General features: G+C 41.6%; 1 protein-coding gene across 3 annotated transcripts in view; it reads right to left on the reverse strand.

Annotated features, from left to right (window-relative positions):
* The window catches only part of MYZAP (myocardial zonula adherens protein), a 51,632-nt gene that overhangs the window by 21,737 nt on the left and 4,758 nt on the right, over positions 1–25,137 (reverse strand). Inside the window, exons 2-9 of one of the 3 annotated variants that reach the window (XM_060282783.2) lie at positions 19,091–19,180; positions 12,098–12,256; positions 11,300–11,392; positions 8,436–8,549; positions 5,855–6,007; positions 4,992–5,117; positions 3,941–4,069; positions 224–309 (exon numbers count right to left, since the gene is read on the reverse strand). In XM_060282783.2, the coding sequence (XP_060138766.2) occupies positions 224–309; positions 3,941–4,069; positions 4,992–5,117; positions 5,855–6,007; positions 8,436–8,549; positions 11,300–11,392; positions 12,098–12,256; positions 19,091–19,180 (950 nt within the window). Of the gene's footprint in view, positions 1–223; positions 310–3,940; positions 4,070–4,991; positions 5,118–5,854; positions 6,008–8,435; positions 8,550–11,299; positions 11,393–12,097; positions 12,259–19,090; positions 19,181–25,137 lie in introns of those variants that run through there. The other 2 variants (XM_088657089.1, XM_088657088.1) reach the window with 2 other exon arrangements.

Raw genomic sequence — 25,137 nt, forward strand, 5'->3', positions numbered from 1 at the left:
CGCTGCAGTGATGACCCCACCATACCAGTCACCACTGCAAATTACTATGGAAGAATTGTGCAGGGCTCCTTCTCTATAGAGAATGCAGATAGCAGCAGTATATATGGCATGCTGGGATTTTTTTTAAAAAAATTATAACATTATATCATCCAAAGTTAATTATCAACTACAGTTAGGGATAGTTTATGAGCACCAATAATCCTAGAAAGAATCAAGACCTCACCTTTGTCTGCCTGACTGACTGTGAAGGTTTGCTCCATTAAGTTGTATTTCATATTCTATGAGTTGCTTTTGCAGTTGATGGCGTTCCTATGTGGGAAAATACATTTTTATATATTTCTGTCTTCTAACGTGTAAGAAATCAACTGCAGTATACAAAACTCTTTTCATTGGAATGTACACACTGCTCATAGAAATCCAAACACGTAGACTAAAAAACGAGGTCCATTCATTCCTGAGCCCAGTTCTTAGTGCTCATGCTTTACCTTGAAAGCTGTAAATGGTTGGCACAGGGGAGGTGGGGCTTTCTGCAACGCAGTAGAGACAACACAGATAAGGCTTCAGTTGGTGCTAAGGGCTGGTAGAGACAACAAGCTAGTAGAACTACCATAGCAAGACCCTGGGAGCTCTCCAAGATCCTGCAAGTGCTCTGGGCGCCCTAGACTCCTGTCATAGCCTTTTGACAGGACACCATCAAGCTTCCCCCAACAGCCCCAAATTCTCATAGAACAGGACACCTTCATGAATGGCTACTTTACATCCAGCCCTTCCAAATTGGTGAAAACCACCAGAAAAGGTTGTCCTAGTTTCAACACTGTTACTTCTGCCTCCTACTTGGGTTGCCCAGTCATTCATGCCTTCTTTCCCTCTGCACTAAACACTGTACCTGGATACAGGTAGTTGCTTAGCCTCAAAATTCATATTGAAGAATGAGATCTGGTCTACATATGCATCAGAATGAGGTGATAAGAGTGGATTGTACCATTCCAGACTACAAGTGGGGGATATAATTTTTGAATAATCTCTTACATAAACACCTCCCTGCACTGCCACCTTATCCTCACCTCAGGGCCAAATTAGAAATGGAACCAAAATAGAGCCCAGGAGGAAAAGGTATCCATACACTTAGAGAGCCTTTGAGATCTTTGAATGAATTGATGTATTTCAGTCTGACCAGAGTGCAAACATATACAACAACAGAGAACATACAGATAATAATAGATTAAAATTAAGTTTTATGAACTGATACACGATAAATAATTCAGATACAAAACAGCTAAAATATTTAAGTTAAAACCTTAACCACTGATTTAAAACATATTAAGATACTGGCCATTAGATTCATTCAAAGCTTATCTCCTTAATTTTATAGCAGCAGCAAAGAATTTAGCCACTTTTAAGGTAATCTCTGGTTCCCTATTAAGTATTTTAAGTACTGGTAGTAATCATCAGTTCTGCTTGTGGTGTGCTGCATGATTGGAGTGATAAACATAGAACGTACAGTATAACCTTGCTAATGACAATGTAGTAGGGCATGAGTAGCAGTTTTGGCTTCCTTCAAACCACATAGGCATATTTGCTCTGACTATGGTTTGCCTTCAAATCTGCCCTGCAGTAACGCAGATGGAAGGACATTGAATCTGGCAAGGGTAAAAGTCTTCTTCGTTCTCTCTTTGAGTTGTTATTATGTCATAATTTTCAAAAACTGCACACTGCCAATGCACATTCAAGGATCAGGTATATAGGCATATGTTACCAGCATAAGGTGGGTGTTTCCCCCTCTCAGCTATGTGAACACTAATCTTCTCTTTCATGGAAGAAAATTCCTATGCTCATATTAATTGCCACTATGGTGTTCCAAAATTAATTAAATCCTTTGCTTGATGAGTCCCCCCGTCCCCCCCCCCCCGCATCTAATTGGAATTGTAAACTAGTCTTCCAACAGCAAAGAAATCAGTGTTTCAGAATGTGATCCTCAGCAACAACTTCAGGCTATACCCCCCAGCTCTCAGTGAATTGTATAATATATCAATGAAAATGGATGAACTGCACTGACCACGAGGACCTTCTTCATCTTCCTCCACCATCAGAGATGCAGCAGCTGACCACAAAGGAAAGGGACTTTTGCATTGTGGACCCTGGACTGTGTCTCCTTAGGGAGGCGTGCCGTCCCCCATCACTGCCTGCTTTTAGACAGGCAATGAAAAGTGTACTTTCCAGAGAGTTTTTTTTAGAATTGTTGCCTTCTTGAGAGATATTAGCAATTTGTTCATTTTGATAGTGGCCTGGTTTGCACATAACGCTTACTCAAACCATGGTAACTCAAACCAAATGCTAACTCAAACCAAGCCCCTCCACACTACCTGATCTAGAACCATGGTTTAGAATGAACAAGCCAACATGTGGGCCCCTGGAAAGGAAATTACAAATGCTTTGCTCCTCCCCAGTTATGTTGTGGTGCTATGGCATGGCTTGAATGAGTATGTCCTCCAAAAATGAGCTCATGATTGAGACAGCTCTAGCCAACCAGGAGTTCTAACCAAGGCTTGTCCTATGGTTTACTGGTCATGGTTTGTCTGGAGAGCTAAACCACAAGCTTGGGTTCAAACAATACATTAAGACAGCCCACAACTTAGTGCACCACCAAAACAACTGGGGAGCAATAAAGTGGCTGCAATCCTGTCTCTGCGTGGCCACACCTTTTGTGATTCATGCTAAGGCATAGGTTGGCTTAGCAGCATGCATGAATGCTTTATCTTATATCTATTATGAGTATGTACAACAAGGTGTGTATCTAAATCAATCAATTAAACTAAACTTCAACAAATATGGTCACATATGGGAATGTGCAAGTCTTGTAAAGTAAATAGGTTTGGCATTCGGAGGATCACTAAAATAAAATGTTTAGATGTGTGAGAAGATAGGTCTACTTCATAGATTTTCTAGCTTACATTAAATTCAAAATAAAATCTTGTTAAATCACATTGAGAAATAGCCATCGTCTCAAAACTAGCATGACATTCACCTGGGGCAAAGTCCATGAAAAGAAAAGGGCAGGGCAGGAGACACAAGGAAGCAAGAGGAAATCTGCCACAACTTGTTCAACAGCAGTACTATGAATGTCACATGAGGTATGTGGGCAGCAGGATTGCTGCTGTCACTTGTAAAAACATATTCGATGCCTGGCTGTGATTTTCAACAAACAAACTCAATATTGAGCCCGTTGCCCTGTGGCTGCAGAAGTAAAAGGAAGGGCACCCTAACCCCTGTGATGGGGAACCTATGGCTCTGCAGAGGTTCTTGGACTCCAGCTTCCTTAATCTCTCACCATTAGCCATGCTGGCTCGCTGCAGCTGATGGGAGCTCAGAGTCCAACAGCATCTGGAGGGCTACAGAACATTCCTCTCCCTACTCTAACCCCTGCCACTGACTCGGAGGACTAGGGGCCACCGGAAGGCTGTGCCTCTCCCTTGCTCTCTCAAGAAAATTGCCACAGAAAGAGGAAGTCTGGTCTAGACTCAGACAAAGGCCAGGGAATGAGTAGATGTAGGAAGCCTGCTTCTTCCACTCTCTGCCAGAAAGCAACTGTGTCAATTGCCCTATGACAGCCATTGGAAGAAGAAAGTTGACGCTATGGCCAAAGGAGCAAATGGCCTCAGCATTGGGGGAGGTATTAATGTGCTGCAAGTTGCTTTGGATAACATTTAATCAAATAGTGGTATAAACAACTATATATATATATTTTTTAAAAAAATCGATTTGTGCACACAGAAATGGAGGATAAGTGTAAAAACAACTGTCCCTGATCGCTATTTTATATATGAAATACTTTCTGTACCACAACAACTAAGGAAACTTTCAACAATCTTTGTATTTTTGTAAAATGGATGAAGCAAGTACACAAGACAATTTAGTGAGGAATTTTGGTGTACACACTTACATCTTCCATGCGCAAAATAAATTGATCCAGCTCGCCAATTCTTTGGTCTTTTTCTTGTAAACTCATCTCGGTAAGTCTCATCTTCTTATTTGCATCTTCAATGGCTGTAAGTAGTCTATTTGTTTCAGACTGTGAAGAAAAGATTAAAATAGGCAAGATCAGCAATACACTGTATAAGCAAGGTAATGTCCTAAAGCAATGTTCTATCAGCAGAATATATCTCTGCTTCCAATTCTCTTGTCAGACTCATCCCCACTCTGCAGATCTCCTCTCCCAGACCCCGGAGAAAGCTTGGAGAACAGGAAGCTGCTTTATCCTGACTCAGACCATTGGTTCACATAGTTCAGCATTGCCTATTCTGGTAGTAGCTCTCCAGGGTTTCCGGCAAAAGCCTTGCCCAGCCCTACCTGGAGATGCCAGGGATTGAACTGATTCTGAATACAAAGCAGCAGCACCTTCACTGGTCTACAAATCTTCCCCTGAAGGGCAGTAAGCACCTGCTACCAGAGTTCATTTTGCAGTCACATAGTCCCCCATGATCCCCAGAAAATCCAACTGTGTGAAAAGGCATAGCTACAACCAACACACCCACTTTGTTCCTTCTGAGTTCTGCTGAGTTAAATGGGATTAAATTCCAAGTAAATGTGCACAAGACTAAAGGCATTTCAATTTTCTTCCTCTGAAATATTTAGGTTTATTTTTTCCCCCTTTTTATTGATTTTACAACATACCCTCACAACCACAGTGTACAGTGGAAGATGACTTGGCTTCCTGATACTACATTAGTTGGTAAACTAGTCTGTACATATCACATACCGGTACATGTTCCGTTGAAATCAAATCAAAACAAAAACTATAAAACAAAGCATGTGTCCATCACTCAGCCTTGCAGCAACCCATCAAAACCATTTCCTCTTTACAAATGGCTGGACTAGGCACAGCTACTCAGCAAGAGGCCTGCTGAAACTCACAACCTGGGGTTTCCATGTTTAGTTTAAGACTCTTCTACCACCACAATAATACACAACACAGGAAAAAGCTTCCCACGTACTATTAGAGTTTCTTTCTCAAGTTTATGTTTCTGTTCTTCTTCTCGTAGCTTTTCTTCATATTGACTGTATAGTTTTCTGGTCATCTCTCTCATTACTTCTGCATTTGCTTCTTGTGAACATTCTACCTATTAAAAAAATGAGGACATTTCTCACAGCCAAATGAAACAGATAAGACAGAAAGCGAAAGGAATATATTGGCAGAAGAAAATCAGATGCCATAAAGCAGAAGCTCAAGAAGTTAGCCTAAGACATTTTATGCCTGAAGCTGAAAATCCAAACCCCTTCACCCCCCGGCCTTTCAACTTGAGATTCCTGCACTGCAGGAGATTGGACTAGATGACCCTCAGGGTCCCTTCCAAATCTATGATTCTATGATCCAACCTGGCACACAATCCTGAAATCACCAGTGAGTTGTCTGGCACAGGCCTCTTTCAAATTAAAGGGACGTATGCAGGAACACAGCTCCTGGTCAATATTTCCTTTTACCTTACTTTTCAGCAGAATAAAGGCTCCCAGACCAGTTTACAAATACCAAGACTATATATATTAGGCTTTCAGTCTCCGCTTTGGCAGCCTACACAGCTGTTCCCCAGAATAATGAAAAACAGAATTGCAACTAAAATTCATGAACACTACCAACAAAAACAAGGGGCAGGAGAATAGGCAAGTTTTGAGGTAAACAGATCCTGAATTCAATAAATGAGTAATGATTTAACATTCCACAGATACTGCCTTTCCAATCAGTCACTGTTTTGAAAAGATTATCACATTCCTCATGCTGGGAGGCACTGCAATTTCCTTTTCCAGGCGTCATCAGCAGTAGGATCCTCTGCCACCCATGCAGTGTATTGCCTCAGCTTACCTTGAGTTTCAGCAGCTCATTTTCAACTCTGGCAGTTTCCAGCTGCTTCTGCTTTTCCTTCAGTTTTTCCATAGACTGTTCATGTGTTTGTTTTAGATTTTTTATTTGGTCTCGTATAACTGTATTCTCCAAAGTAACGTCAACTAAAGTTTTCTGTGAACATATTTTTAAAAATACAAAATTAATTCAGTTGCTTGAAAAACTGGATAAACTTGAAAAAAAACTTCCTGTTTTTTCTCCCAGCATTGCCTCCCCACCCCGCGTTACTCCTTTGTGAGGGATGCAAGGACCAGATTTTCTGAGTTCTCCTACCAAGCAATACATATTGAACAAACTTTAATATCAGACTTACCAAGTTTGTGCTGTACAAGAGACCCACAAATACAACATATTATTTGTAGGACCCAGTTCTATGTAAGATTTCTGAGAGCATGGGTGGAGAACCTTCAGCCTCTCCATTTGGCCGGCAAAACCATTTTGACAAAGCCATACCCCTCTGACCTAGGCTTGATGTCATATATGACGTCAGGTTTGAGGCAAGTGAAGCCCTGGCTCAGCCTAAAGGTGTTTGCAAGCACCACACACCAGCAGGGCTGGGCGATATCTGGTTTTCAACTCCATAAGATATTGCCAGCTAAACATGATGTAGTGATATATCACAATGTCTAGAAAGAAGGAAGAATGAGGAGATAAGGCAGGGAAGGGGAAAGCAAGCAGGCAGTGTTAATTCCTGGATGCGAACTTCAAAGCGGTTTGAACTGGCTCAGTAGCCAGCCCTTCGTAGGCAGCTGCACAGGTGATCAGTGACACTGTTCACAGGTTCTGCCACTTCATGGCGAGGTTAGGCAGGCAGAGTGTAACTGCCGGGATGCTGCAAGGCGCCATACACGCCGAGTAGCCACAGGGCACTGCTGGCCTCCTGGGATGCCAGCCTCCCTGAAACCGAGGCCATTCGCGGCACAGCCTCTCCCCAAAGCCGGTACGGGGCTGCTGCCAGCTCTGGTTCATATTCATGGTTGCCTCCTGCCACAAAAGTGGTGGCTACCACCCTCCAGAGCGTTGGCTCGTGCTGTGCAAGGCGCCAGAGGCGGTTCCATTCTGCCTTAGTGCTAAGGTGCGGTTCCCGGTTGCAGCAATCACAGCCGCCAGCACATGCCAAGCACACAGCTTCGCAGGCAAGGAAGAGAAGCCACTGCTGTTTTCCATGTGCTGTGGGCAGGCACGTGGGTGAGTGAGTGAGCACACGCAAGAGGTGGGCGCAGGCACAGCTGCTGCCCCCAGACCCACTCAAGTATCTTGGGAGGCACTTTCAGCAAAACACTGGTGACGCCCAGGAGCGAAAGGCATGATGCTGGCATTAACGATTTATTGGATTTATTGGAAATTGTTACTGCAATAGAGACTTCAAACTGGTTTTGTGTGATGTATTGATAAATAGCCTAGCCCTACCCACCAGTTTGGAACACTCCTTACAAAGCACTCTTCAAGACTTGCAGAGTGATTTGATAGGGGCTTTGCATGCTGTGCATTTGCCCTCATGGTTTGGTTTCAAACCCTCTCAACAAAAAGGGTTCTCTGGTGTCATTTCGATATCAGGTGATTGAAAGGTGTGTGGTCCCTATCCATTTGTCAAACTTTGCCCACAGAAAGTGGGGAAATCCAATAAACTTTCTCCACCCCTGCCCTAGGATTACTAGTGAATAGGGAATGGTGATGGAGAGGAGAATCTTCTGGTGCAAATCCATCCAAAAATAAACCAATTGTAGATTACTGTACTGTGAAATAGCAGTCTACCAAGCATGAAATGCTGGCTTTAAGACCAAAACACAATACATTACAACACAATACAGTGGGCTCACCACTTACACGAAGGTTAAGCTCCAGGAGTCCACATGCAAAGGCAATATTGTACAAAGTCAGGAACCCCTTAAACTGCCTTCCTGGGAGGCAGAGGACTGCTTACTGGACTCTGGAAAGACTTCCGGAGCACACTGGGACACTCTCAAAGCCCTCAGACAGCCCAGCCTCGAGGAAGGAGGTGCAAGGGAGGCTCCCAAAGCCTTCGCACCTCCTTACCAAAGCCTGATAAATGAGGTGGAAGGCTGCTTACCAGGCACTAGGAAGGTGGCACATGGGCTGAGAACTTCCCAGGGCACTCCTGCAACCCTCCCAGATCCCTGTAAGCAAGGAAAAACCATTGGGTGTGCAAGTGGGTGGAGAAATAAATAAATTGATAGCACCGAACATCGAGTTTCCCCTGCTCTTCATTTATTTATTTATCCCCCACCCTCACACCCACACATAAGGTTGCAGTAGCATAAGTAAAGCAAACGTAAATTGTGGGCCCACTGCATTTAATATTAATTTATCTTGCAGAAAATGACGTAAGCAATTAACTCTAAAATGTAAGTTATTCACAATGCTTTTCTCCCACTGTATATTTAAACGAACAGAGTCTTAGCTCTAAATGTTTAACTAATTGTCATTTTGGCCTACCGACGCTTTATACAACTGGCGCAAGAGCCATGATGTTTGCCAACATAATCATGTATCTATAGTGACCATACTATCAGCAATTTACCTGCAACTCAATTGAGGCTGAGGTCAACGAGTTATTCATTTCACTGAAGCTATTCAGAGCTGCAGAGTGCACTTGTATGTGATTGTCCAATGATTCTTCTTGAGCACTTGATACCTGGAGAAATATAAGCAAGATTTCCCCCTTAACTTAAGATAGCAGGAACTGCAAGCTTACCAGTTGTTTTGTATTAAGGTTACCTGTTTATACAATGTGTTTTACAGGCATCTATGGAAATACATGTGCTCCATCATTACTTGCCACAGTGCACACTTTTGCAAGGGCAAGTAAAGTTGTGTTCTATGCTTGGCAATGAAATATGTCCTGGCTTCCACTAAGAGCCCACTAAAGCTGTTCCAATGCACCTTCCTCAAAAGAAGTGCCAAAGGCACGAATCATCTTTGTGGTTCCTGCAGAGCAGTATCCCATGTTGTATGGCAAAAGACACTTGAAACTTACAAAGCTTCAAAAATGATGTGTAATAATGCATTAGTGGGTGGCTGTCCTAGAGGTCAAAAATGATGTGTAATAATGCATTAGTGGGTGGCTGTCCTAGAGGTCACATTCAAACCATATTTGCACTTAATACAGCTCTCTGGATTGCGGCCCTAATATGTATTTTTATAATATTCCTATAAAAATGCTCCACAATTTACAGTTGTAAAAATATTGATCACAAGGTGCATTAAGCACCTGACCCAGAATATTTTCAGAGTAAAATACAAAATGGCACTATACTGACATTGCAGCCAGATATTGTTGTTGTCGTTGTTTTTTAGTCGTTTAGTCATGTTCGACTCTTCGTGACCCCATGGACTAGAGCACGCCAGGCACTCCTGTCTTCTACTGCCTTCCTCAGCTTGGTCAAACTCATGTTTGTAGCTTCGAGAACACTGTCCAACCATCTCGTCCTCTGCCATCCCCTTCTCCTTGTGCCTTCCATCTTTCCCAACATCAGGGTCTTTTCCAATGAGTCTTCTCTGCTCATGAGGTGGCCAAAATATTGGAGCCTCAGCTTCAGGATCTGTCCTTCTAGTGAGCACTCAGGGCTGATTTCCTTCAGAATGGATAGGTTTGATCTTCTTGCAGTCTATGGGACTCCCAAGAATCTCCTCCAGCACCATAGTTCAAAAGAATCAATTCTTTGGCGATCAGCCTTCTTTATGGTCCAGCTCTCACTTCCAGACATCACTACTGGGAAAACCATAGCTTTAACTATACGGACCTTTGTCGGCAAGGTGATGTCTCGTGCTTTTTAAGATGCTGTTTAGGTTTGTCATTGCTTTTCTCCCAGGAAGCAGGGGTCTTTTAATTTCGTGACTGCTGTCACCATCTGCAGTGATCATGGAGCCCAAGAAAGTAAAATCTCTCACTGCCTCCATTTCTTCCTCTTCTATTTGCCAGGAGATGATGGGACCAGTGGCCATGATCTTGGTTTTTTTGATGTTGAGCTTCAGACCATATTTTGGCTCTCCTCTTTCACCCTCATTAAAAGGTTCTTTAATTCCTCCTTACTTTCTGCCAGCAAGGTTGTGTCATCTGCATATCTGAGGTTGTTGATATTTCTTCCGGCAATCTTAATTCCGGTTTGGTATTCATCCAGCCCAGCCTTTCGCATGATGAATTCTGCATATAAGTTAAATAAGCAGGGAGACAATATACAGCCTTGTCGTACTCCTTTCCCAATTTTGAACCAATCAGTTGTTCCATATCCAGTTCTAACTGTAGCTTCTTGTCCCACATAGAGATTTCTCAGGAGACAGATGAGATCATCAGGCACTCACATTTTTTAAGAACTTGCCATAGTTTGCTGTGATCGACACAGTCAAAGGCTTTTGCATAGTCAATGAAGAAGAAGTAGATGTTTTCATTTGAGGCAAATTCCTGTGTTGGTATTATTGTTTGATTTGTTTTGTTTAATTCTTTGGTTTTCCTTTTGTCTTGTTTGTTATATTTGCTTTCTATATTTTACTTTTCTACATGTTGTTTTTTAAATAATTTCAATAAAGATCATTTTAAATCTTAAAAAAATTTAAAAAAATAAAATAAAAAATAAGTTATTCAAGCCCCTTCACCACGACAAGACAGTGATCCATGAAGGAGGCAGCCAGATATACACTAGCATAAATGTATAGAGAGAGACTAGATAAGGTATCCAGGTAGCCTGTGCTTAATGTTTGACTTAAATCCAATACAAGAGTGAATGCAGAGATCTGCTTCACTGAAACAGAAGGAAGGGAGGATATTGCATACAGCAGCAAAATCTGAGAGGGATACAGCACACTGACCAGCATGTGTAATATTGAATCACAAAAACACACTAACAGAAAACCTCACAGTAATACAAACAATGCCAAGTAAGATGAAAGATCTAGACTTGCCAACATTCAATGAGAGCCATGTCTAGATGAAATTTGCATGGACTGGGGCACTCCTCCATAAATATGTGAATTATTCCACAAAAAGCTTACTAACCAGTGGCAACTAGGCCAGCAGGGTGTACTTTGCAGACATATGCAGAACAGAGAACCAGAGAAACACAGACAGATTTTAAAGGGTGGATTAACCAGGGAGGACAAAGAAAATGGAAGAGTGAAAGCACCCTATAACCTGTATTTCCACGCTTAGCTAAAAAGAGTGAAGGAACAATTAGGCAGGGACACACTGGTTGTGGAAGTAGTCCTTGCATCTGACTTATTCATGTTTGATAAACGTAACAATCTTTGAGCATCAGACCAATGTTGTATCCAATTTTGATGGGAATAAAATACTCTTATTCATTCCATCTAAACAGTATCAACATACTGAGAATTCAGTAATTATTAAGCTTATCACTTTTGCCATCTTTAAAGTACATGTGTACTTACTGCCAGTTCATTTGTAAGCTCCTGGATTTTGCGTTTCATTTCATCATATTCTCCATACATTTTCTTTCTTACTTTTTCCAATGTTAATCTCACCTAATAAAATAAAATAAAATAAAATATATAAATCAAAATATTGAATCTTGCTTCCAATTCTGTGTAGATTATCATTTCCACAGCACAAACATATTGATCTATTTATAGTGATAAAAGATAAAGGTGACCCCTGACCATTAGATCCAGCCGCGGACGACTCCGGGGTTGCGACGCTCATCTCGCTTTACTGACCGAGGGAGCCGGCATACAGCTTCCGGGTCATGCGGCCAGCATGACTAAGCCGCTTCTGTGAAACCAGAGCAGCTCACGGAAACGCCATTTACCTTCCCGCCAGAGCGGTACCTATTTATCTACTTGCACTTTGACGTGCTTTCGAACTGCTAGGTGGGCAGGAGCAGGGACCAACGGGAGCTCACCCCGTCGCGGGGATTCGAACTGCCAACCTTCTGATCGGCAAGCCCTAGGCTCTGTGGTTTAGACCACAGCGCCACCCGCATCCCTATTTATAGTGATAACCAGTGCTTTTTTCTAGGGGGACACAGTTGTACACATACCACTAAACATTTTGTGAATCTAAGTTTGGCCTCATTGAGGGGCAGTATTTCAATATGAGTAGAAAAATGAGAGTATTCCTAAACATTTTTTAAAAGAAAAAAGCACTAGTGATAACCAACTAAATCCAATACAACAGAATCCTATTTTTATTTTTAATGAACAACATCCTATACAGAAAACTCAACTCACATCTCTTATATATTTCATTTCTTCTTTCAGCTGTTGAGTTGACCATCCATAAACCACCATTTCTTTGTTATGATTATCATCAGATCTGCGCACCACACCATAAACCACACCGTGTGATAAGTTCCCTGCAGGCAATCCATTGGGAACATGGTAGAGTTGCTATAAAAAATAAACAGACTTAAGTTAAAGTCACTCTGAATTTCAAAATATTTTAACAAATCTGGTAAAGGTAAAGGGACCCCTGACCATTAGGTCCAGTCGCGGACAACTCATCTTGCAGCACTCATCTCGCGTTATTGGCCGAGGGAGCCAGCGTACAGCTTCCAGGCCATGTGGCCAGCATGACAAAGCCGCTTCTGACGAACCAGAGCAGCGCACGAAAATGCCGTTTACCTTCCCACTGTAGCGGTACCTATTTATCTACTTGCACTTTGACGTGCTTTTGAACTGCTAGGTTGGCAGGAGCTGGGACCGAGCAATGAGAGCAGCTAACAATTCCCAAATACTGGATGCTTTCCTTCACCATTGTGAACTTAATTCAGTATAATTATGTGTATATTTTCAAGTACCAGTAAGGGCTTTTAGAATTCTATTTTTAGGGTTCAGGAAAATCCCATGGAAAATAGAGATGGCGACTACAAAGGCCAATTAAGCTTGGTACTGATCATCTATCTAAAATCTATCTAAATAACCAGTAACTTCTTGCAGCCCTTGCGCAAAATGGTTCACATCCACAGAGGCATTTTAAAACCAATTTAAGTATATAGCTTAAAGTGTCAAATAATTACATTAAGTCACGTTGTAATACATGTGTATGACCAGACTGCCTCAGAATTCTGACTCATCAATAAAAATACATTGTTTTGTTTTGAAAGGAGGGGGAGCAAGCATATGCAATTTGAAATGGGTGTGTCGCCACACTGAAAAGCAGTTTTCCATTTCCTGGGTTAAATATTTCCTTTGTTGCTTTGGTATCAACCACTCCCCTACCGTCATTATTCTTATTGAAACATTCAAGAATTATTTCTGTGAAATACCAAAGAGCAAAGTAGTTTGAACTGGGAACAACTGTTTCAGAAGTATGTACTCTTCCAAGGACTTAAAGACTGCACACAGAACAAGAAGTTCTGGCAGGATTCTAAGTATCACATTCTCTCCACATGCACAAAATGGGGGCGGGAGGGGAGATTCTCTATATTAGTACAGTGGTACCTTGGTTTACAAACATATCCGTTCCGGAAGTCCGCTCTTAAACCAAAGCGTTCTTAAACCAAGGTGTGCTTTCCCATAGCAGCGGGGGACTCAATTTACAAATGGAACAGACTCAACAGGAAGCAAAACATGTTCTTATTCCAAGGCAAAGTTCACAAACCAAAACACCTACTTTGGGTTTGCAGAGTTCTTAATCCAAATTGTTTATAAACTAAGCTGTTCTTAAACCAAGGTACCACTGTACTGTCATGAAGAGTGTTCACCTTCTACAGTCATACCTCGGAAGTTGAACGAAATCCATTCCGGAAGTCCGTTTGACTTCCAAAATGTTTGGAAACCAAAGTGTGACTTCTGATTGGCTCCAGGAAGCTCCTTCCACTCTGCAGTTTTAATCTGAAATCTTAGGCGCAGTACTGAACTCAGAGCTCAGAAACTGCTCACGCTAATGAAATTCCCTGTTGCAAAATTCACCTAGAACAATGGGAGTTTTGAACGCTGACAGGGAGTAACAAACAGGGGGAAATCTGTCAGGAAATAACTTTCAAGGATCTGTGCTAAATCAAACACAGGCATATTTCTAGCACAGCACACCTTAGAAATCATACTTTTCCATGTCAAAACCCTAGGTTTTGCAAAAGTCTAGTAGACTGCCATTTATCGTGCTTAAAGCTGCAATCCTTATACACAATAACCTTGGAGTAAGTCACTGAACGGGTGGTACCCACTGCTTGCACAATGACATTTTCAGCTTCCCCTCCTCTCCCCATGGCCCCTATATCTGTTCTGGGGGTTCTTCCAACCCTCCAGAGGAGATCTGGATTCTGGAGAGGTGAGGGGAACATGAAGAGGAGAAGAAGGGGAAGTGCCATTGTGCAAGAAAATCAATCTGCTACCAGATCTATCTACTTGGATTGTGCCCAAAGGGACTTACTATTGAGTAGACATGTATAAGATTGTACTACAGGCCCCTTCTCTTTCCAAATAAGTTGGTGAAAACTGAAGATATTCAGCCCAGCACAACGGCTACCTCACTACAATCCTGACTTTAGATCATTTGTAAATTAAATAGCACTGGCCTTAGCACAAAGATCCCGTGGGAACTCTGCTGTTTACTTCCCTCCATTGTGAAATGTGCCTGTTTATTCCTATTCTGCACTTCCTGTTCTTGCAACATCTGCCATTTCTTCTCTTCTCTCCCCTCCCCACATTTTGTTTACCATCTAGGCTCATTTTCAGAGTTCTGGAAAACTTGAAACTTGCAAACTTTTCTGTAACATTTTGATTGATTTAATAAAGGTATTGCCCAAATGTGGATTATGGAGTTTTTCCTATCGGCCAACACTGATCCCTTCCTCTTTTGTATATTTTAAACTAGTTACTGATCCCTCAGAGGGCTTTCACTGCTGCCCTGACTGCTGAATGTTTGACAGTCACCGGATTCACACATAATGCTAACCGATGGTTTGTTTTAACATTAACAAAATGTGGCTTGTTTCCGAACCCAACAGCATTCCTTAATGCTGTTTGTCCACTTCATCCCAGACACTCACCAAGTTACAAAAAGCATGAGACATCAGTAGCTGGAAAAAAAGCATGAGACACCAGTAGCTGGAAAACCAGGCAGATGGCCTTCTTAGTAGTGGCGCCCTCCCTGTGGAACGCCCTCCCTTCAGATGTCAAAGAGATAAAGAATTAAACAACTTTTAGAAGACATCTGAAGGTAACCATGTTTCAGGAGGTTTTTAACACTTGATGTTTTATGTTTTTAGATATGCTCTAAGCCGCCCAGAATGGCTGGGGAAACCCAGCCAGATGGGGTATTATTATTATTATTATTATTACTACTACTACTACTACTACTACTAACCAGTTTGCCTATGAGATGACTTATGGGTTATTGAATAAACCATGGCTAAAAGAAACCATGGTTTATATGCAAATACAGCCAGTAGTCCATAAGGGCCATTGTAAAAGCTTTCCAACCATGCCCGTTAGCTTACATCTACAGTACATTTAAAAAAATATGCTAGCCCTGAGCCAAAGAAGTAAGAACAGAAGATCCACATCCAAAGTTAAAAATTTTCTTTATCACTCATATAGACACAATGCCACATCACAGAGTTTTCAGATACGTACAAATATAAAGGCAGCTGAGCTGCAGCTTGGAAAAATAAGCAAAAGCCTTGTTCTATGATTAGAATCACTGACATACAAAAAGCTAATCAATGGAAGAGGGTTAGTTTTCAAGCCACAAGCTTTGAAAAATACTGTTCAAAATAAGGCATTTAGAACATTTGTGAATATGTACTTGACAATAACTGAAACAGGTTTTAGGGGAAGCTTCCCAGCCTTGCCTTATTAAAAAACTAAATCCTTCCAGAGCAGATTATTAAGCAGAGCAAAGATATATCTTTTTATGCGCTGGTACTGCCAATGCACTTTCCTTAGCAATGTCACACTAAGCATACATAAAACAATGGTATATTTCTCTGCCCTTTTTGTTATCTCTCTATGACTTTTCTCCCAGAAACAGAAATTAGTGTCCTGTCCCGTCCCCAACCCATGAAATGGAACAAAACCTTCCCCCTTTCCTGCCTTAGCACTCTGCTACTTAAAGCAAACTACTGTATTCTTATTCATTTTATATTTAAACCACCCTTTATTAAAAATCACAGATTTTCTTCCAGCTCAGCAGCATCCCCAGAAATGAGTTATTAATTAACAAGATTTTCAGTTCTTTTTTTTAAGAACCGTGCTCTACAAAGTGCCTCACAACATATATAAAATATAATGACACATCCAAATATTGGGAAGAAGACCAGTGAGAATATTCCTAGATGCAACTGAGCACAAAAAGGTAAGACAAGGATGGGGGCAAGTTTCACCCAGGTCAAAGACCCAGCTTGGTCTTTGTGCATAGACACAGATACAGGCTGGGAGCCTCAATGGCGCCACTATGGAGGTTTCACCTGGGGCAAAAAATATGGCTAGCCCCCCCCCCCGCCAGCTACGGCTCTGCTTCCCACACATTCAATTTCATGTTAAAAACAAGCGACACATAAACCCTTCATATGCTCATAGGCCAGAATAGCAGATAACAATTAATGTTGCTACCTCATCACATTTAGCTTGGCCTATGTGGCAGGTAGCGCTGTGGGTTAAACCACTGAGCCTAGGGCTTGCCAATCAGAAGGTCGGCAGTTCGAATCCCTGCGACAGGGTGAGCTCCTGTTGCTCGGTCCCAGCTCCTGCCAACCTAGCAGTTCGAAAGCACGTCAAAGTGCAAGTAGATAAATAGGTACCGCTACAGTGGGAAGGTAAACTGCATTTCCTTACGCTGCTCTGGTTCAGCAGAAGCGGCTTAGTCATGCTGGCCACATGATCCGGAAGCTGTACGCCAGTTCTCTTGGCCAATAAAGCGAGATGAGCGCCGCAACCCCAGAGTCGGTCATGACTGAAATTAATGGTCAGGGGTCCCCTTTATGTGGCTTTTTAGTAACCTCTTGCCCATGGCAAATAAGAATTGGTGACAAGCACAGAGAAAGAAAGCTGGCTCTTTTTTGTCCTGGCTGTTGTTGTGACATATTTACATAGTTAGACAAGCTAGTCATTGTTTCATCTGAGCTAGTAGTTTTTGTAAACTTATGTGCAAGGCTGTCTTCCATCACAGACAACTCCGGCATCTCACAAAACACATTTAGTCATGAACACAATGAGGCATGTAATGGTTAAATAAAACGTGCTGATCAGCTTACAACAGTTGTTTGGCAGGGTCATCCAGTTAGTGCCAGTGAACCACCAGCCTGACACTGTGCCTCAAAAGAATGAAGCCCAGCCCCATTTCAAAACGTACCTTGGCATTTATAGAGCACAGCTATTTCCATATGGCCTCGTGAAATTGTGGGTGTGATGATAACAGAGCTATTACTGGCATTGCTTCACCTCTTTGTGAGCCTCACTTTGCAATGAAGGCCATGGGGGCAAGGAGAGAACAGTGTCACCTGTGTCGTGCACATTCAGCACCATACCCATTTCTGCATATATGGTAAAAGTTCTTATATGCAAGGTCCCACACTGGATCTATGAGTGTAGGATTAATCCTTTCCCTCATGCACCCCAGTTTCAATTACCCCCCTCCAGCTACTATTTTTTACATTGCAAGGAAATGCATACAGGTGGCGCTGTGGTCTAAACCACAGAGCCTAGGGCTTGCCAATCAGAAGGTCGGCGGTTCGAATCTCCACGACGGGGTGAGCTCCCATTGCTTGGTCCCAGCTCCTGCCCACCTAGCAGTTCGAAAGCACGTCAAAGTGCAAGTAGATAAATAGGTACTGCTCCGGCGGGAAGGTAAACGGCGTTTCCGTGCGCTGCGGACAAACACAGGTTCCCTCAGCCTATAGAGCTAGATAAGCGCCACAACCCCAGAGTGGTCTGCGACTGGACCTAACAGTCAGGGTACCTTTACCTTTACCTTTACATATGCATGTTTCTTCCCATGGGGCAAAGGACAGATGGAGAGGATTTAAATCAGGAAAGCACCACAAGGAATAAAAGTAGGGGTAGGAACCAAAAACATCCCTCAGATCCAATCGGGGCTCCCACAGGAAATCCTAATTACCAAGATCCTAATTACATATTTTCTGAGTTGCAATTAGTTGTGCCCAGAAAGTCAGAAGATGCTGACTGAAAATTTATGCTACAGTACTAACACTGGTCAGAGCCCTAACTGAAAACTCTGAGGATTTACAGCTGTCAACTGGCCAACAGCATCACCAACAGAAGGTGTAGCACAGCACTTGTTTGACAACACAGCACTGCAGCCACATCTGAAGAGGAGTCATGGAATTCACAGCTTTTAATTAATGTTTAGAGACAACATAGATACGGGAGGGAATTTTAAAATTGCTGACTGAGCTGGGGGCACAGATTGGCTTTTCTGAGCAGTTAAGTAGATGGCTTTTATCAGAATATTGTTTATTATTATGATTTTATATTTGGCTGTAGAATGTTTTGGGATTGTTATATTTAATTTTGGATCATTGTATTTAAGTATTACTATTTAACAGTGTAAATAATAATACTTCATGCTCATGTAGCATATTAACATTCTGTAATATTTACAACAGTCCTTTACTATAGAATTATTGTCCCCACATTACAAATCAGGGACTGGTGCGGAGAGAACAATAGCTCCCTAACGTCACTAGTAGATTCATGATTTAACCACATTTGAACTGGCGATGACTCAAATCCCACTATTAAGACAGCCATAACACTTCTGAATCCTAGGTCTTAAAACCAACTACCCTTGCTCCCTTGCTTTCATATCATATGCCTAGAATTGCTCCTATTACACACATGTAAGTAAGAGAGATACCTCTTTCTTACTTCACATTCCTCTTAAAACCTACTATTTCCGCTGGCATAACCACCTAGTTCCCATGTCCTGCTGTAGCTCTGCTTGCTTTTCCTTCAGAATAAAGGTGGCCAGCTTAGGCATGCTTTTTAAAAAGTGTGAACAATGTAATATGGAAATACAGTGCACTTTGGTCTTAGTTTTGCCCAAAAAGGAACGGGGGGGGGGGGGAATACCTTCCAATAAAACCATTGGTGATTTTGTAAACCAACAAAATTTACTCCAGTTGCAAAATTTGTGATGTGTACTGCAGATTTCTAGAACTTTTTTTTTAGTGCATACCAATAGATTCATCTGATTTTATTTTTAGATGGATTAATATTTACAGGGGTGAAGCAAACATCAGCAAAACTTTGTTAACTTACCTTTTTTGTCCTTTCAGTCTTATTTTTAATTTCCTGAGAAAGCGAGTTTTCTTCAGGGGGCAGGGTCAAGCGTAGCCGACACACATTAGCCTAGAAGAAAGACAAAGCTCTTCTTTCAGTATATTAAAAACATTACTGTCTTTGTGAAAAGAATGAAAAGTAACTTTCTAAGGGACAGCTTGTTTACTTCAGGGAACAAGAAAAACAGAAGTTTTTATAACAGAAATTATTAAATACTGTTGAAAGACGAGGGAGGGTCAAAAGCAGGGCTATCTACAATCAACAGTTTTCTCCATAAGTCAAACTCATTCCATGGCAAATGGAATTATTACTATAACAATATTCTCATGGACAACAGGTATTTGCAATTTTATTTAAAAAATTGAATAAATTTTATAGAGGGATACAAAGATTATTATCAAATATCTTTTTGCCTAACTAAAAAGTTAATCTACCGTAAGTAAAATAAAAACATAGATCCAGAGGAAAAGAAGAGGAAAAGAAGGAAAGAAAAGGAAAAGAGAGAAGAGAAAGAGAAATAGGATTAAAACAGAGAAAGGAGAAAATAAAGTTAAGAAACTAAAGAACTGCCCATTCTTCTTCTAATGGCTATATATAAACATTATTGAACTCATCCACTCCAATATAACACCCAGCACAACTACTTTCTATAAACTTCAGCCTTTAAACCCAAATGTCATTATTTCTTTTTCACGCAAAATGTCTATGAGAGGTTTCCAGTCTTTAGTAAATGTTAACAATTACGTTTTTCTGATTAAACATGTCAATTTCACCATCTCAGCTAAGTCTAATAATTTTAATAACCATTCCTCCATTGTTGGTAATGATGAGTCTTTCATCTTTTATAAATAGAGACTGAACTAGGTGGGGGGAAAGTTAATTACAGTATACCAGAGAAAATACATTAAAAATCACACAGCAGTGCTGGAAGGAAAACTTTGAAAAACTTTATTTGTCACTGCTTTCATTTTGGTGAGCAAACATTTTGAAATGGTTTTCAGTATATTTTTTCAAGACACAATAAAATAAACTGAAAACACATATTGTGATGCTGTAACATTTACAGATGGCATAAAAAACACACACATTAAGATAGGGGTGAAGGGAATTTTTCATTTGTTGTTTAGTCGTTTAGTCGTGTCCGACTCTTTGTGACCCCATGGACCAGAGCACACCGGGCACTCCTGCCTTCCACTGCCTCCCACAGTTTGGTCAGACTCATGTTGGTAGCTTCGAGAACACTGTCCAACCATCTCGTCCTCTGTCGTCCCCTTTTCCTTGCACCCTCAATCTTTCCCAACATCAGGGTCTTTTCCAGGGAGTCTTCTCTTCTCATGAGGTGGCCAAAGTATTGGAGCCTCAGCTTCACGATCTGTCCTTCCAGTGAGCACTCAGGGCTGATTTCCTTACTGAGAGCCAAATTCCCTTCTGGACAGACTTCCAGGTGCAACATGCCACTGGTGGGTGAGACCAGAAGCAAAAGCGGGAAGAGCAAAGAATGGAAATTTTACCACTGTACTGTAAAGTAGTTTCCACATACGTACATTCACAAAGCTCACTCTGTCCTCCATCCAAATAAGCAAGAGGCATTTTGAGAGTTCAAGGACACATTCCAGGGAAAGACATTAAAGGGCAGGGCAAAGTAGGGCCATTGAGTGGCGTGTACTGGAGAGAGGGGCTGTGACTAAAGAGCTGATGTAGAGGAGAAAGAATTGCAAGAGTCGGATTGGAAAGCCTGAAGGGCCACATTTGGCCCCTAGGTCTGAATTTTCTCGCCCCAGTATTAAGGCTTCTTGGGATCAAATTTTGCTTGACATTATGTTACTGCATGAGACGTGTTAACATTCCACCATTTTTATTAAAATTGAACCTATGAGTGCTGTTTGCTACATGAATAGAGATAGCAAGTGTTTCAAAACATAATAATGGCTTTGTGACAGCAAGTGTTATCAGCTGATCTCAGTTTTCTGTCCCCTACAGCATACAAAGAATGTGCATCCTGGAATGATAACAGCCTACGCTATCAAATTAGTGGAAAAGCTATTTAGAGCAGGATGACTGTTTTAACAACCCTTTCATTGGATCTACCAGAGTTTTAACACAGCATTAAAGAGTCAAGATCTTAATCTGGTTTATGAAACATTTCAGAAATAATTTACATAGTTTTAGTTAATGTTTGGAAGTGATAGTAGCCAGTAGCCAAGACAGCAGCAACATCATCCTTGTTACCTCATTCCTTTCATTAAGCAGAGGCAAACCTGGGTTTATTTCTGGAAGCACACTTCACAAAGAGCTACAACCAAGCCTAGATTCCTGAGTGTGCACACACATGATACACTTTTATGCCAAGACAAGTTTTATCCCTCTAGTTCCTGCATGTTTCCACTTCAAACCTCTTAGGTATACACTTAAAAATACCATAATCATTATGAATAACAACATTCCTGGTGAAGGACCAAAGCTCTTAGTAACTAAATCTAATGCCTCTATGCTGGCCATTTCTCTGTTAATATCAATCTGACAACCAACTTCTCTTCAGACTCAGGAAAATGCTGTACGAATTTTGGACCACACTAAAAATAATAAACTGATGCTTCAACAAAACAAATGTGTTGTACCTGGCACACATCATAAGCACACATTCTCAAGCATAATACAGGTACAAATTAAATCCAATGACTTCTGCATTTCTAGTCACATTAACGCAGGGGCCAGGGGGGGGGGGCAAATAGGATTGCAGCTGTGACCAGGTGACCTTGATATGAATCCAGAAGTATGTATGCATAATGGAAGAATGAGTAACTCTGGAGAAAATTTACTTTTAACTAACAATTTAAAGTACTTTTAACTAACAATTTATTTTACATCTGCTTTACTGAAAAGATGCATTTTGGGTAACTTCTCTCAGAAGGCTAAAGGCTGCCCTCCAAATTCTTTTATCAACACAGTAAAAGAGACACACAGATACATGTGTGGTAGAATTTATCACTGCAAGATGGGTCACTGGTTTAGGATATGTTCACATTTGACCTTAAAATGCAGCAAAGTTAAAGGACATAAAGGAGATCACGATCACACACACACCAAACTCCTATTAGGTAAAGCCATAATCTGTGCATGCGCTCTCATCTGCGCATGTGCAATGGATGTCTGAAATGTACACACCTTGTCTTAAGAGGAGTTTACATGTTCAAATCAGATGGAAGTTGGTTTGAGGGGAAATGTATCAAACAGCAATATTTCTCAACAAATTATAGGAAGCCTATGCATTGTGACTAATGTCATACGTACTCAGATTCAAACATTAGCATTGGGAGTGCACCGGAGCCAGAGTAAGCAGTCATGTATTAATAGCCTTGTTGTTGTTGTTTAGTCGTTTAGTCGTGTCCGACTCTTCGTGACCCCATGGACCATAGGCTATGGACCAGAGCACCCCATAGCCTTAGACAACGTGAAAATGGGCTTAGAGAACTACGTGAAGGAAAGCTCAATCAATGGCTACTACCGTAGTAACACTGGATTCATGCCTTTCAAGGTGGAACTAAAAATGTAAGTACTCAAATCCTTTTTCATTATTACTTTTTAAATCCATTCCTCCACCAAGGGGCCCAAGATGGAGTGTGCATGTTATCTTCACACCAATCCTCTGAAAAGTGAGAAAGCATACAACTGGCCCAAGGGCACCCAGTGAGCTTCATCAATAAACAGGGATCCCAGCATAGGTCTCCCCTACCAAAGTCCAGCACATAATCCACTACAAGACAGATTAATAAAATATTTGCATGGCACCAGGTTGGCCCAACCACATCAGCTGCTCAAAGCAACACGTTGGAGGTGAACAAACAAAACAGCACAGACTCTTGAATCCAAACATCTTCAGTGATGCTGCAAGAGATCCTGGAGTGCAGCCACTTAGCAGGTTTCTCAAGCCAACTCACATGCATTCATGTATACTTCCTAGATACTGACCTTAGAGGTAAATCCTCTTCAATTATACACCCATGCCAACCATAGTAAATTACTTTCTCTACAAACACATATTTTACACCTTCTACATTTTAGGAGAGGTTGCAAACAAGCCAGAATATTACAGAAATGGCTATTATTTTGTTTCTTTGCCAGAAAAAATGTAGAGAGAGAATGCAAAATTCTGAGTTTGATGTTTTCATTGCTATTTCTTTAAAATGGCACCTTTCAGAAGAAGGTGGGGCAGTCTGCACATGCTCAGAAACAGACATGCTGGATGAGACCATGGTGAATCCAGCAGTCTTGTCCAGCATCCTGCTTCCTACAACGGCCAACCCAATGCCTCAAGGAAACCTACCAGCACAGCATGAAGACAGCAATGCTTCCCTACTGTTGCTCCCTTGTATTTGGTAATCAGTGGTAGACTGCTTCAAGCTTGGAGGTTCCAAAAGGTCATAATTAATTTACAAAACCCTAAACAACTTAGGTCCAGGTTACCTCAGGGATCACCTGAACCCTTATATCCCAGCTCGATCATTGAGATCACCTACAGAAGCATCATTGCCGAGGCTCAGTTGCCAAGAAGAGAAATCAAGCCTTTGGTGTCACGGGCCCAATCCTGTGGAATACTCTACAAGAGATATTCAGCAGACACCTTCTGTGCCAACTTCTAAACGCCTACTGAAAACTTTTCTATTCCCCCAGGCCTACACAAACAGTTAAGAGTGCCTCTCTCCACAATGGCTAATTGATCTCTGTTTTTAATGTTTTAATGTGGTTTTTATTGTACGGCTTTGTTTTACTGCTGTAAACCACTTTGGGCTTTGTTTTGGTTTTTCACATATTGGTATATAAATACTTCTATAAATAAATAAATAAATAAATAAATAGGCATTTCCTCCTAGGCCTCTGTGAATTTGTCAAATTGCCCTTCAAAGCCATCTGAGCCACAGACCATCACCACACCTTGTGACAGTGTCCTGCTTTGCATGTCATATAAAATATAGTTTAAAATAAGCTATGGGTCATTTAATGTGAAACAGGAGAGTTCTGGTGCCGGCTTCTCAGAAGTCCTAAGACTCTCCCCCCACTGCTCAACCCTGGAAACAAAAAGAAGCCAGAGTCTGGTTTGTGCCATCTGAGGCAAGGTGAGTCTTGAAAGAGAGGGGGAAACTTGTCTGTAACCACTTTCTCCACAAAAGGCATAACATATTATACACCAATATCCACATTTCCACCTTAAAGCTGTTGTGAGGGACCAATACATCCTACTTCTTCTTTTCTTTTTTTGAAAGTATATTATGATGCAGGATAATTCAATCCGTAGAGCATGAGACGCTTAATCTCAGACTTGTGGGTTCTAGCCCCACATTGGACAAAATATTTCTGTGTTTCAGAGTGTTGGACTAGATGAACATCGTGGTCCCTGGCACTGTGGTCAAACCACTGAACCTCTTGGGCCTGCCAATCGGAAAGTCAGCGGTTCGAATCTGTACGATAGTGGTGAGCTCCCCATTGCTCTTTCACAGCTTTTGCCAACCTAGCAGTTCAAAAGCACACAAGTGCAATTAGGTAAATAAATAGGTACCACTATGGCGGTTCCCTGTTGGTATGATTGGTGTGATTGGTATGATTGGCATGTATTGGCATGTATGTATTGGTATGATTGGTATGGAAATCAGCCCTGAGTGCTCACTGGAAGGACAGATCGTGAAGCTGGGGCTCCAATACTTTGGGCCCCCTCATGAGAAGAGAAGACTCATCGGAAAAGACCCTGATGTTGGGAAAGATTGAGGGCACTAGGAGAAGGGGACAACAGAGGACGAGATGGTTGGACAGTGTTCTCGAAGCTACCAACATGAGTTTGACCAAACTGCGGGAGGCAGTGGAACACAGGAGTGCCTGGCGTGCTATGGTCCATGGGGTCATGAAGACTCGGACATGACTAAACGACTAAACAACAACAACATGGCGGGAAGGTAAACAGTATTTCCATGCATTCTGGCACTCGTCACGATGTTCCGTTGCACCAGAAGCGGCTTAGTCATGCTGGCCACATT

The sequence above is a fragment of the Zootoca vivipara genome, chromosome 13 (genome assembly GCF_965207765.1).
Source record: "Zootoca vivipara chromosome 13, rZooViv2.hap1.1, whole genome shotgun sequence".
Lineage (NCBI taxonomy): Eukaryota > Metazoa > Chordata > Lepidosauria > Squamata > Lacertidae > Zootoca > Zootoca vivipara.